Source organism: Melanostigma gelatinosum (assembly GCF_949748355.1).
Source record: "Melanostigma gelatinosum genome assembly, chromosome: 1".
NCBI classification, from domain to species: Eukaryota; Metazoa; Chordata; class Actinopteri; order Perciformes; family Zoarcidae; genus Melanostigma; species Melanostigma gelatinosum.
Window position 1 is genome coordinate 12,898,906 of NC_136634.1, and position 14,153 is coordinate 12,913,058.

A 14,153-nucleotide genomic window follows, 5' to 3' on the forward strand; every position below is an offset into this window, starting at 1 on the left:
GTAACAATCACAAGTTATATATCTATGTACATTTATTAACTTGAGTTAAATTAGTAATGTGGATATAGGAGACACTAAATCCAGTGTTATTACTGTTATACAACAACACAAGTTATTGATTTACTTGTCTTATGTAATCACCCTCTGTTCCAATGTAGTGTTGCTGTTTGTCTGTTTCACCACTTCAGTACTCCAGGACAGTACTTGTCGATCAGAGACTGGTAATACGGCTTCAGCGTGTCGACGTCGGGCATCTCGGTGCCCTTTGAGTACAAGTCAAATTTGCTGTGGAAAGGATAGAAGATGCAGCTTCAGTTTGAAGCGGAGCGCAGTGATAATGTGAACATGAGAGAGGAAGATGCTCACTTAAACTCTTGGACCCAGAGCAGCATGCGCTGGTCATTCTCATTGCACAGGTGCATGTAGTCTCCGAGGGAGTGCCAGGGGTAGAACGAATGGAAGCGAATCATGCCCAACCCCTGACGAGAGACGGACAAAGATGAGATCCCAAACTGAGCCTGTACAGCAAGCACCACAGGAGAGGAGAGAACGTTGCATACTCAAACATGGCGTTTTCGATGTCATTATTTACTGACCTGCTCGGGGATGGAGCAGTTGTTGAACTTCAGAACTCTGTAGAGATACTCTGAAGACAACAATGCAAGAGTTTAGGTACAGTATCGTAGATAAACAGGCACTTCAATGGTAATGCACGTTTTCTTCTTTTAAAAGTCGTGCGTTTGTGTGTGGCTCAATGTGAGGACGTCTCTTACCGTCATGGCCCCAGGACATGAGGACTTTGTCGAGCCCGCAGTTTGGTTCATAGATCCCGTATTCGGTGCTAAAGAGCGAAGAAAATAAGTATGTAAAAGGACAAATACCCAGTACTTCAAACAACTAGCCTATAGGCTTTGTTGACAACTGTAGTACTGAAATAAACAGGTATATTAGAGCAGAGTACTGTTAATGCGTATTGCCTACAAATACAAAACATTTCATTTTATTCCATTCATTAAAACTGATGGACTACACATATTGAGGACAACTGCATGTTTTAAAGAGTCCTATTTACATTGTAGAATGCAAAACCTGACAGAAAAAAGTTTTGCAAATGTGTGAAAACCTTGAAATATTCATCCACAGACTTTGATGACATGAGAATACTGACTTGTAGCTGGGGTTTTTCTCATCTGGGTTGTCCTGGAAGGTGTTGCCTCTGAACACTATGGCGTTTTGAAACCTGCAGCCCACTGGGAAGGTGTCGCCTGTTACAGCCCACTGCAAAGCACACATACAAGTTTGCTGTGAGAATTCATTATAACTCTCCATATGTTTTATGTGAAATGTAAAGGTGTTCTCAGTTTTTATAAGAATGAGAATCAAATCAGATTTCAAGCAGACCGTACCTTTGATAAAGAGACAATAAGGATCGAAGAGGAGTCTTAGAAATAACAATGGGAGTATTGGGAAGACAAAAAAGAAATACTTAGAAGAAGTCAAAACAAAAAACTCAGCCCGAGGAAAAGCACATCTTTAAAAAAGTATGACATTAAGGTAGGAAGTCATATTCCAGAGTGAGTGAACTGTAATACCAGAGCATGTGTCCTACCTGGGGTTCGCCCCAAAGAGCCATTGCCTTCCCAACATCATGGATCAGACCCACCAACTGGAACCAGTCTGGAAAGGGAGAGTGAATACATACATTTGTTTATGTGTGTACTTGTACACAGTGTGTGTTTCTGTCTCTCTTCCTGTATGGTACCGTTGTCTGGGTGTGCCTGGCGGATGCCCTCAGCAGTCTGGAAGGCATGGAAAGAGTTTGGGAAGTTCACATCAGGATCGGACTCGTCCACCAGGTTGTCCAGAGACATGACGGCGTCCATCATCGTCATCTGAGTGTGGTTGCAGCCGCCCCATCGAGAGTGCTTTAGGGAGGTAAGAGTCACAGCATCAAACTTGCAAGGGAAGCTCCCCCTGAAAAAAACTTTTTGAAGTGTTGATTTCTGTTGAGTTTTCAGAGACAATGGGATCTGCTATAAATGTGCAGTTCATGTGTGATGGAAAGCTGTAGCTGGGTCACATGTATGAAACAGAACAGTGTCCCTGTGTAACCTTTGAGAGATAAGGTCAGTCCAAGAACACTGAGTCCAGAAAGAACATCTGTTGGCCCTTTGCCAGGACTGGATGACTTCTGTTTGCTCAGTCTGACACAATCACTCGGTCATCCGGAGCAAAACAGAAATTCACAAAATACAAATTTCTTTCGTTCTTACTAAACTACGGTTTTCAGCGACACATTGCTGAATTTCTGTTCACTTGCTGTTTTTGCTCCTTATTTACGAACCTTTTGCTTCACAAAGTCCAGCGTCTGATTGGTGTGCATAAGCTTGTATGTGTTGAACACACGGTCGATCAGACTTCCACTCTGAAACACGCACACGCACACGCACACACACACACACACACACACGCACACACATGAAACAACACACTTTAAAAGATGTACAGCATCTCAGGTTAATACAATGCTATTGAGTAACTCCACATGAAATCTTTTATGGCTGAAATGTATTTTGTTGATGACCTATGGTTCAAAGTATACAACGATAACGATAACACGCTCCTTCACTGTTCCATGTGGCACGAAACAATGTGAACATTTCTGCTGCTACATGGCAACAAATGTAGATTTTTAATTCTGGAAGCATTTACACCGACGCACCAATAATTTAGCCCATCTTTACAATGTTGTTTATATTGTAGTTTTTAAAAGCAATACAACGCTCAAAGCTCCAGTGGAAAATGTTTTAAATATGTTTCATTATTACTGTAAAACAGTAAAATAAGTCAGTGAAAATAAGTTCCTGTTCCAGCTAAGAGTACTAGCTTAGCAAGTCTTCATTAATAGAGACACCACAATGTTTTAATACCCCATCCTTCATTGTGATTCAGACAATTGTGAGAAATAATCACAGATCACCTGCTGAAATGCACTGTTTTTGAAAAATGTATTTATATACTACATGTAATTGGAAGTCAGATTCCTTCCTTCACTCTCTCCTCAGCAGAAATACATTTAAATTGCCTTCTGAGTCTGTCAGTCCCTAGTCCAGAATTCGGAAATAAGGGTTATCGTCGGAAGAGGAGCTTTGAATGCTTACCTCAAAGTTCCTGTAGTCTTGCTTTTCTTTCGTTTCATTCATCTTCAAATTCGGCTGATATGCCAGAGACGGGTCTGGACCCTGCGTTTGAAATAACAGACATTTTCAGGATTTTCAAAGATAAATAACATACTTGCTTTCGAAATAAAACAAAGTATAAGTAGTTTTAAAAGCAGTTCAAATATATATATTTTAAAAAGTAAAAAAGGATCAAAGTGAAAGCATAGCCTTTCTATATATTAAAGCCACACATACGATGTTGATGACACTGATGGCTGACAGATGAAGTCTGTGTTGTGGTGTTTTCGTTCCTCCTGTCTACCCTGCCGTTTTAAACTGTAAGGCTATCGACCTGCACTGTAAGTCTGCATAAATTGGACATCAATGTCCGGTCACACTTTAACCCAAGGTCACTAATGTGCGTGTGTGTGTTTAGGTGTGTGTCGCAATCCTCTAGGAGGAGGTAGGACTGATGTAGGATTACTCAGTAGCTCTTTGTTTGTTCCAGTTTCTTTTTAGACACACATTTGTGAGGATTCTTGAACACACTGGTTTGGGTTGGACAAATATGGAACAAAATGTTTCCGACCAGAGAATTGGTCCCGAGAAGATACTTAAATTCCCAATGTAGGGAGATTACAACAGTGAATGAGTGTTAACAAAACACTGTAAACTCAATTCTTCCAAATGTATAACTTTACAATCATAAATCTTAGAAGCCAATCTGGGGAAACAGCTCTCCATTAATGAGACATGCTACAGTCCACTTAGTGGAGAGCTCAATAGTGAGGTTCTGAAAATGGAAATTTCTAAGAAAGTGCAATAAATAGAGGGTGGACAACAAAAGTTCAGCTCAAAACGACACGTTGTGCAGTGAATAACAGGATCAGCGTGGCTGGGTCAGTATTATGTCACAGCAGGGCATGCATTCATTGGTCTCCTCCAACTGTACATATAGAGTTCAGTAGAGGGCGAAGCCTGTGGGAGTTAGAACGAAGGTTTTAACATTGTAACCCTAGTTTTATAAGCACAAGTAGAGCCCTCTACCAAGGGGGCTCTGTCGCTCCTATATGTCGCTCGCCTGAGAGGGTGTAGAATGGCAGACTGCTACTGTGGGGTCCACACATATTCGGGGTCAAGTCGGTTTCACCAAACTCTGTCAACTGAACAAACTTGTCAAAGATGTGTGTGTGTGTGTGTGTGTGTGCGTGTGTGTGCGAGCGTGTGCGTGCAGTAGTGGCCCAGATTAATAATTGTTTTTACTAACATGGTGTAAGGAACATTTTCCAATCATAAACTATGTGGTTATTAATATTAACAACATAGACATGTTAGACAGACAAATTACATGTGAAGGTTTGACTGGAGTTTTATTACACAATGCTGCTGTTGTAAAAACAATGTATTAAGCAACACAGATGTTATACAAAAGGACACTTGTATCTTGAAGGGGCGCTCGCATGAAGATTCAGTAAAGTGGGATATTTACAGCAAAATGGTCTTAAGTTAAAAAACACATTTTTAAAATTCAAGTCATACTGAACATAACATATTAACTACTTACACTGTTATGCTGAACTGACACACGCAGAAAAACAGAAGACTATAAAGCACTATAACACTTTGAAAGTCAACATTCACAGTGATGATTAATTTGGATACGTAAAAAGGCAAAACATAACAAGGCCTTTAATGATTAAAGCAATTAAGGCTGAAAACCCGACCAAATAGTGGCAAAAATCAAAATGATCCGTCATAATTTTACTGTTCACACAACAGTAAATGGTAGTTGTCCCTGTTAAGAGACGTTAAGAAGCATCAAGACAGATCGTGGATTAGGGTTGGTGGTTATTTTGGCTAATTGTGTGCTCTGTGGGGTTTTGGGTGAAGGGTTAACGTGGTTTGATTGGAAGTTATTCTGGGTTTCTGTTCGCACTGAAGTAAAGCTACTTGTTTGCAGATGGAGATGAAGGTCCTTTTAACAGACATAGTGGATTAGCTCTGAGCTCAAGTAGGTTCAGATCAACAGGATCACCATTGATGACGATAGTAGACATTAGTCAGGTCTGCCAGTAAGGAAGAGGCTTCTCTCATTCACAGTTTACATGCATAGTGTCTCAATGGTTCTTATTGTATGGATGCCAAAGCACCTGGGACTCTAGTTTCACTCCAGTAAATTGCCGGGGACGGCCAATAACGCTATGGAAATCTACCGTTTGCGTTATCCGACACCTCCATGGATCTAGAGGCTGTTAAATTAAACAATTCACAAATTACAGGAAACATGATATCATCACTACATTAGAGTCTGATGGGGCAAGAAACTCAATGTTTCTTCTCAGTTTAAATGATCAAGCGAGCCACAGATTTAGCCAGATTATCTAAACCACTTCATTTGCAGGTAAACCCAAAAGTGAGCACCGCTGAAATGTTGGTGATAAGAGATTAAACCGGCAAGTTGGCGTATAAACTAGGGAGAATCTTGAGGCACCAATACAACATGCAAAGCAAGGGTCATGTGCTCTCGGCCCTGTGCAGACTGTGATAGATATTGACAACGGGCAGTTTGGCTGATAATTCTACTTTTCCCCTTTGTGCCCCCAGTTTAGCTAACCTGGGGGTTTGTTTCAAATCTGTCTGTCTGCTTGTGTTTTTTGCTCCTTCTGACTTCTTTATAGCAATGATCTCAGCAATTTATTTATTAACAATGAGAGTGACGGTCAAAACCCCAAGTCTTAATTAACCATAATTATACATTTTCTACCAGGTAGCTGAGATGCCTCATCAAGGACCAACCCTGCCTCTTTGAAATGACCTGTATACCGTATATTACTAATTTGGAACAGCAAATGTGTTTTGGGAGACAATAAATGCTACTCGCTTTACTATTTATATCAATATAGTAATAAAATGTTGTTAGTTAACTTATGCAGCAATTTGAAAAACTGGAATGATGCTGCACATAAATGCTCTCTGACAACATGTTTTATTTGTTTTCCACCAAAATATCCGATCTTGCAAGCAGATATTGTACACCTGCTTCATTTACTCAAAGAAACTCGCTGAACGTAATCCAGCCAGCGGTTACGTTTAACATCATGACGTTATCTCTGGGAGACAGGGTTGCAAGGACTGACATCGAAGGCTTATTGTGGGCCCTAACTGTGTCATTGTGCAGCAAATGACCTGAAAGGCATCAGTAGATTCATGGTGTTGTATTAGCCGTAGCTGTAAGGACTGCGAGGGTTAATGGGGGAGGATTCTTCCCTCCCACTCTGTCCGATTAGCTGGTAGAGACGGTGGCTGAGGTTCTGAACCTGACAGGTGCCGAGGACACACCCCACCCTCATCAGATGGCTGTGCCCTCTCCCGCCACCACTGCTGGCGTGACGACGCCCTCGTGACCCACGCTGCCGGGCCGGTTCTTCCCATAGCACACTGTCTCTTTGGTCGAACAACGTGTCGGACAACCTTGGCGGTGGCTCTTTGTGCAGCAGGGCCCTCCAGATGATATGTCTGTCTCCCTCAGGGATGTGGTTGTCAACAGCAGCAGAGAGATCAGATGCAGTAGGCGTGATGGCGGTGTTTATAGACTTTGGGTATTTAGAGGTTCTGGGTAAACTAGACCTGAGATACAGAGAAACAGAGGAGGAGAGAGGAAATGTTTAGATGCAATGCAAACGCAGTACAACACACACACACACACACACACTAGGCCCGATCACATATGATGCTGGGCAGTCATGCGTTTGTCGGCTGCAGTGAAACTGAATCACTAAAACGAGATTAAATGCCTCACAGGAAGTCAGGCTTGTTCTGCAGGAATGTCCAATGTACTCGACCTTTGGTCTCTCTGTTTTTTCAAGGAACAATACAGAGAAAGAGTAGATTGAAAGAGAAAGTGAGAAGGAACGATAGTAGGAGAGATAAACAGAGGGTGGTGAACAGGTTGAAATGTACTTCTATAGTTCGCTAATCCAGCCGCACTATCTGATTTCACTGATGGTCTTATTGCCTTTGTTTGATCTTTTATTTGTGAATATTGGGATACATATCTACAGAAAGCCAATCTTGTATATTTAAAAAACTTCAAAAAATTTCTGATCGAATGCTGCGGTGAAACACTTCAACAAAGCACCTTTTTAACTTTAGAGCCATTGATGCCTGTGTTTTATCTTGTATATATTTATTCAATGTCTTGTTTTAAATCAGACATCAGTCTTGTCTTAATGCTTTTATCCATTTTTTACCTGTTGCTGCTGTACTGACTGAGTCGCCAACTTAATTTCGTTGTATGTTTTTACACTGACAATAAACATCCTTATCCTTATCCTTATCCCTAGGGTTACAGCGTAGTTTCGTCAGCAGTTGATGCTGAAGGCTATGTATGACTGTAATCAGTTAGTAAACAGAGTAGTAGAAGCAGAGGTTGCGACCTGGAAACAAAATAAGTCCTCTTGGCCAGCTAACCATATCTATCTATTCGGCAAAAGTGTTTTCATAAGCCATTTAGTGCATCGTCTTTTTTGAAATAGGCAGAAACCACCTCAAGCGAGCATAGAAATGTCTTCGCTATTGAGGAGATTTTATTGAATTGTGCCGTTTCAATAATGCTTTTCTCATACAATACTTCACAATGTGCACAGAATATGTGAATGTAAACACGGTTACAGTCACACTGAGAGGGGCCGTGCATGTGTTTAAGTCTCATAAATGCATGTATCTCTGTAAGTCTGTATTGAACTCAGTGTCCTATGTCCTACCACGTCCAAGTCTTCGGTTAAACAAATGAGACACCCAAGTACTGCTTACTCATCTTCACCTGCAAATACAGTGAAAGAGTGACACACTGTTTCTTTTACATGTCTCTTAGACATTAATCATTGAAATTTTAGACCAAAATGCCTGCTAAAAATATATCTTTCCAGTTAATCAACATCTTAGCTGACAAATCGTTGAAAACTGCAGAGCACAGTGTAGAAGGTGGTAAGAGCCTCCTACACCACCACTCTTGTGTGTGTGTGTGTGTGTGTGTGTGTGTGTGTGTGTGTGTGTGTGTGTGAAATACTGTTTTTCTCACCTCCCTGCTCTCGAAGCTTCCTTTTTTTTCATATCGTTACAATACCTTTTTTTGGTTTTTCATTCATCCCTCACTCTTTCTCAGACATTCAAGAGTTCAGCCACTAGAGAGAGCCGGTCTGTTTGGCCATGAAATTATGTAATACTCAGTGTAGACAATGTAAAGTAGCAGGGGACAAAGAGCACTTGGTGCTTTACAACTGTTACGAACTGCAGCACTGTTAAACAAACTCAGAACAATAACACAGTCGGTTAATCTGTTCACTCATTCCCTTTTCACCGCTGACACAAATAAGTGGCTGAATCAAGCCACTGGAATTTGGGGCATACCTAAGGACATATGTAACCATCTCTTATGTAAGCAACAACTTACCATAATTGCTTTTACTTGATATTTAGTTTTTTGTCATGTTAAATAATTGATTCGTTGGTTTGAGCGGCATTTGAATGGAAACACATTGTGTGTATATATGTGAGTGCGCACACACGCTTCCCCGATCACAAGTGTTGACTATTCTTTGTGAGAAACAACGAATAAAGGGAGAAGGACGGATGCAGCGAGATGATGTTTGTGTTTGTTTGCTGTGAAAAAGTGGGCCATAATAACGTACAATCTTTATCCTGTAATCCTAACTGGTATTATAATCACTATTCTGAGCTGTCACTGCCAACACACACATGCACACAGGCATAATGTTGGTGGTTGGTGGGAGCATTAGTGGGCACAAACATGTGACTGCCAAGATTAACTTTAAGATTAAAAGATAAAAACATGCTCACATATATACAAACAAGCCTGCAATATATGCTCTACATGTGCATGCTCAGGTGCACGTTTCCACCATCGTGCTCACTGCTACAAACAAAAGCATGCACATTCGTGGTTTAAATGCCACCTTTGGGTGAGGTTTAAAACAGTTGTCTCTGGTGGGAAAGGCACTTGGTGCCACATTGCCTCCCAGTACGAGGAAATGTAGACTGCTGATGAGAATATTATTAGTTCACAGTTTATAATATTTAGTTTTGCAGGTACTTGCTTATAAACAAAAGTATTGGACAAATTCAACTTTTGACCTGATGATGGCGCTCAATGACAAAAGTTCACCAAAGTTATTCATATTTATCCTTCAGGTAGCCTTGAACCTCGAATATCTGCAGCAGATATCACAACAATCACGCAGCCGTTGTTGGGATACCTCACTGTGGTGCTAGATAAGAAGTCAGGGGATCACCAAATTAGGATTCATTTCTGTGCAAACTTTGTGCACGTTCATTCCATTAAGATGTTTCAGTATGAACCAAAGGGATGGACCGACAGACAGACAGGTCAAGATTAATAGAGACATAGCTAGCATGGCTAAAGTCGTTTTTTAGGTTTGACTTTGGACATTTGTCACAACACTGCAAGATAACAGTACCCCATGAGTTGAGGTGAACACACAGATTTGTTTCTGTACTTTTCTATCTGCACTCTCTATTGGGACCTCGTTCTCACACTTGTGAGACACTTGTGTGTGTGTGTGTGTGTGTGTGTGTGTGTGTGTGTGTGTGTGTGTGTGTGTGTGTGTGTGTGTGTGTTGTATGGTTGTCTAGGTTGTGAACCAGTGGAGAGTCTGAAGGCAAAAGGAGCTTCTCCAACATTCCTCCTAAGTTAGGGCACAGCATGGGGTTCTTCAGAGAGGAACTGAACACACACACACACACACATGCACACACACACTTTCCTGTTGTAACTCCTCAAAAATACTTTTCGCCAAGAAAACCTTTTGTCCCTGTCAGATCCTCACTGTTTCACTAATAGTTATTGCTACTGGGTGTACTCATTATTTTCTCCTCCTCTTTTCTCTCTCTGTCTTTTCTAAATTAAAACAGGATCCTTTCATTGTTCTTTCTCTGTCCGACTTTTTGTTTCTCTCAAGGCATTTTGTGAAGTGCCAGCAGCAGTACTATGTTACATCCATCAGGGTTGAATCACACCGAGATCCTCTCCCCTCTCTCTCTTTATCCAGGGACTTTGTGTTGACGCCTGAGCTCCAACCTATAAAACCTTCATGGAGCTTTTTTTCTTATGGAACAGTAAATGCAAATTTCCATCGTACCATCAGATAGTCAACTTGAGAAAAATAACATAACCATGTCAGAGATTAATGATACATGAATTGCTGTTGTTCCAAAACTTTATCAATATATTAAAGACGCTCTTTTCTTTCCACTATTCAAATAGCCAACATAACCTGATATTAATGAGCATGCAAATGGTGTGGGAATAAAATGTTATAAAAACTATAAGGCCACTGGAAAATAAACTGATGATGCATGAGTCTGCATGTGACAGCTGTTGTTAGCTGAGATCCACTTCTATCACAACCTGTGTGTGGAGCAGTTGTAGTCTACCTTACTCAGAGTTGGTTGCTGCTTGGCCTCTCGGTATGTACTTGTATCCTTGTCCCAAATCCCACTAAATCACCTTCACCTCTGTCTCACCTCCTGCTTCTGAGAGGAATTGCCTCATTCTGCTGTTGGACCTTTTTCTCACATTAATGACTGCCAGAAGATAGGACACAGACGTTTAATGTTCTCCAATTGCTGCCCTTCACCAGAACGAATGATTATTTTAATAATTGATGAACCGGTCCATTGCTTTCTTGATTAATCAATTGATAATTCAATCAAAAAATAGTGGCAAATGCTTATTGCATGTTCCCATAGCCCAAGGTGTCCCAAAGCTATTCAATGTACAATAACATAAAACAGAAATCATTACTTTGAAAAGCTTTTGTGTTGTTTGCTTGATAACTTAATTCTGTTTACATTGTTTGTGATTAATTAACAAATAGTTTCAGCCCTACGCACTAAATCCAAACAAAACTATGTTGTGAAATAAGGGCTTTATGATTTGATGGAGGTTTTACTCAGAAGGAGAATGTGGTCCAGGTTGCAAAAGTAGACAAATATGTGATTTTGGGCTCAATGATAGGCCTCTACAGGCTAAATTAAATTTATTTAGCTTGATTTTCTATTTAGATTCATTACCAAATACCTGGACAAAGACAAGATATTGTGATTTCTTTTCCTCTTATAATTTCCCCCTTTCCTTACATGCAATAATACTGAATACATATAAAAGCATTTCACTTCCAGTTCTGTTACACTGAACCTGACCTCGCACTTCATGTAGAAATGACTTCTTGAATCACACTTTGCCAAAGCGAGCAACATAACATCTTTAACAGACGTCTTTGTTTTTCACCTTCAACTAGAACACCATTGACGCTTCAGCGTGTAAATGCTGAGTGAGCCAGTGGTACCTCTGTCTGTGCGTGAGGCTCTGCAGCGTCAAAGCCCGGGACTGGACCTCCAGAGGCAGGAGACCGAGCAGCAGGCACATCCACGCCGGCAGCAGCGCACACATGGCGGCGCGGTGGAGACGCGCAGTCCGTGGGGTAGTGGTTGTCAAATTGTACGTTTGTTTTAAGAAGTAGTTTGTCCCGTATGGACGAGTGACGGCAGCATCAGTCTTGCCTGCTGCATCCTCTCTGGACCCCGGCCCTCTCGCTTTAAATAAGAAAATCCACTGAAGAAAGACGCAGTGAAAACGCAGGAGCTTGTTGGGGCTCACGTCGGGAGCAACTGGAGTCTTGCTCTCTCATTTATAAAGCCTGATCGAGGGAGGAGGAAGGCTTATTGTCTGTCCTCAACAAGGACTCAGCAACCTTACCTTTAATTAATGACCCACAAGAACTCCAGTCTTCTCATTTATCTTGGTTCTAGAGTTGATGTACAGGGGACTTCTATTCATGGGCAGGGTGAGCTTGGCCCACATAGAAATGAACTAGAACCCATCATTAACCAACAGAGGTCATATTAGAACCCTAGAGTTATTTATGTATCATGTACACACACGCTAAGCAAACCACAAGCTAAATTGTAAATCATATTTCTGAAAGACATTTTCAAATTATTATTAGTTTTATTTCTTACATGTCCCTGCTGCATTTATGTATGTCCATATTTTTTTGCAACCCAAATAACTAATTTGACTAATTGTGAACCAGAGATTTGTAAAATATTTTAGGCGCCAGATTCAGTTTTCTTGCATTTTGGGTTTCTGGCAGCTGCTTTGTTCAATTAAAAATTTGAGAAGTCAGACTTGAAGCTATACGTTTATGTTGAAAAGGGATAGGATGCATGTTGTTGACAAATACAATTATCCATAAATAATTAGCTCACACTAAAGCTTTGATGATAAGAGATGGAATAAGATCCTTTTCGTACGCTTCCTGGTTCTGAAGTGTCTTGCCCAACAGAGAAATCCCATGTTGTATCTGAACTGCACTGTAAGAGCTTTTTCAATCTAGACTTATGCCCACATGCCCTTTTTAAAATATATAAGCAGAACATTTTCTTATTTGTAAAGTTAACGGCAAAAACTGACATTTATCTTTACAAGCCAACACAAGAATTCAATCTCAATAAAAACAGAAAAATAGGGATCACTTCCAGGCACCCAGGTGGTACATGAATTAATGTGGTTGTCCAGTAGTACGTATCTGTCCTCCTGTTTTTGAGATGTGGATTTCAGCCATGTCACTGTACAAACTGCAACCCATTGGTTCCCAACATTGGGGTTGAGATCCTCCCAAAAGCTTTAACCTGACCACCGAATCCTGCGGCATACGTTTCGATCTTATATCAGATATTAAACGGTCTGTGTGCAGATAAATTGATAGTTTACCAGGTTCATGGTTGTCATGATGTCCCTTGAATTACAAACATCCAAAGAAGTAAAGGAAATTACTCAGAAAGTTAATCTGGCTCTGCTTGCAGTGATCCACCTCATTTTCCTTGTGTAACTATTCTTTTTTTGTGAGAAGGACACAGATGATAAGCTCAGTCTGAACCTGATTTAAAGAATGCTCTGTGTGTGGAGGTGGCTTCAGGCCTTAATTAAAGGGCTGTGTGTGTGTGCTTGTCTGTGACTCAGCAGTTTGCAGTAATACCTTGTAAGCTCAGTTTCCAACACTGTGAGCCTCAACTTAGTCCAACATGTGCATTAACACATATCTATCCTAAGAACAGAGTGTGTGTCCACACTATCCACTCATCCCCTCTCCGTCTGATCATTTTGTTTTCTGTTTTTCATTTTGACATACTTACTATGACTATTTTAGACATAGTAAGAATTCTTTTCTTCAGACTATTTTCTGTGTCATTTTCTTTAAGGTATACTATGACACTTTTTTGTCGTCTACTATACTATAACATTTTTGTATGACACTTTTTACAGTTAATGACGTACCAGATCATACATTCTTTTTCACATACTATACCATGATATTTTTACGACATATTATTGTTATGGCTGTTTTAAGGCATAAATGATACAATTACATTATTTATGACACTTTTTATAGTATACTATATTATGACATTTTTTTATATTATTACATTATATATCATTTTGTTATGACATACTATACTATGACATTTTAAAGGCACAATACACTGACCTTTCGATGCTTAGGACATGTGCAACTGCTGACTGTGCTGATAAACGTGCCAAGTTAACAAGACCAACTGAAATAAGTAGGTTGCTTTTGGAGTATCGACGTGCACTCGTCCCTTTTACCTACGGCAGTAGGGCCTAACATGTCTCTCCCTAAATTGGCCTCAGTTTGAAAACCTCTGCATTCGGTTGCAACTCTTTGGTAACACTCCAGAGGGAGGTCTAAGTGGCCCAGTGGTTGGGGATTCAGTAACGGCTACTCAGGGACATTTTTGTGGGGTGTGGTTTGCCAAAATGGGAACTTGAACTTGTGAAACTAGCAGGCGAAAGAGACAGTTTCTCTAACTCCTACACCACCCTGCAACCCATCAGTTTGCTGTTGTAATGGATACAGAAGTAAAAGGAGA

At 40.6% G+C, this 14,153-nt stretch overlaps 1 protein-coding gene across 1 annotated transcript; it reads right to left on the bottom strand.

Moving 5' to 3' along the window:
- Positions 1–176: 176 nt before the first annotated feature.
- On the bottom strand, positions 177–11,652 carry miox (myo-inositol oxygenase; the record flags this gene model as incomplete). Its single annotated transcript, XM_079277878.1, has 11 exons — positions 177–285; positions 367–479; positions 597–646; positions 774–841; positions 1,169–1,278; positions 1,610–1,677; positions 1,763–1,925; positions 2,345–2,425; positions 3,162–3,242; positions 6,506–6,788; positions 11,549–11,652. 11 exons carry the CDS (start codon positions 11,650–11,652, stop codon positions 177–179), a joined length of 1,230 nt encoding a protein of 409 aa, XP_079134004.1.
- Between the last annotated feature and the right edge of the window lie 2,501 nt (positions 11,653–14,153).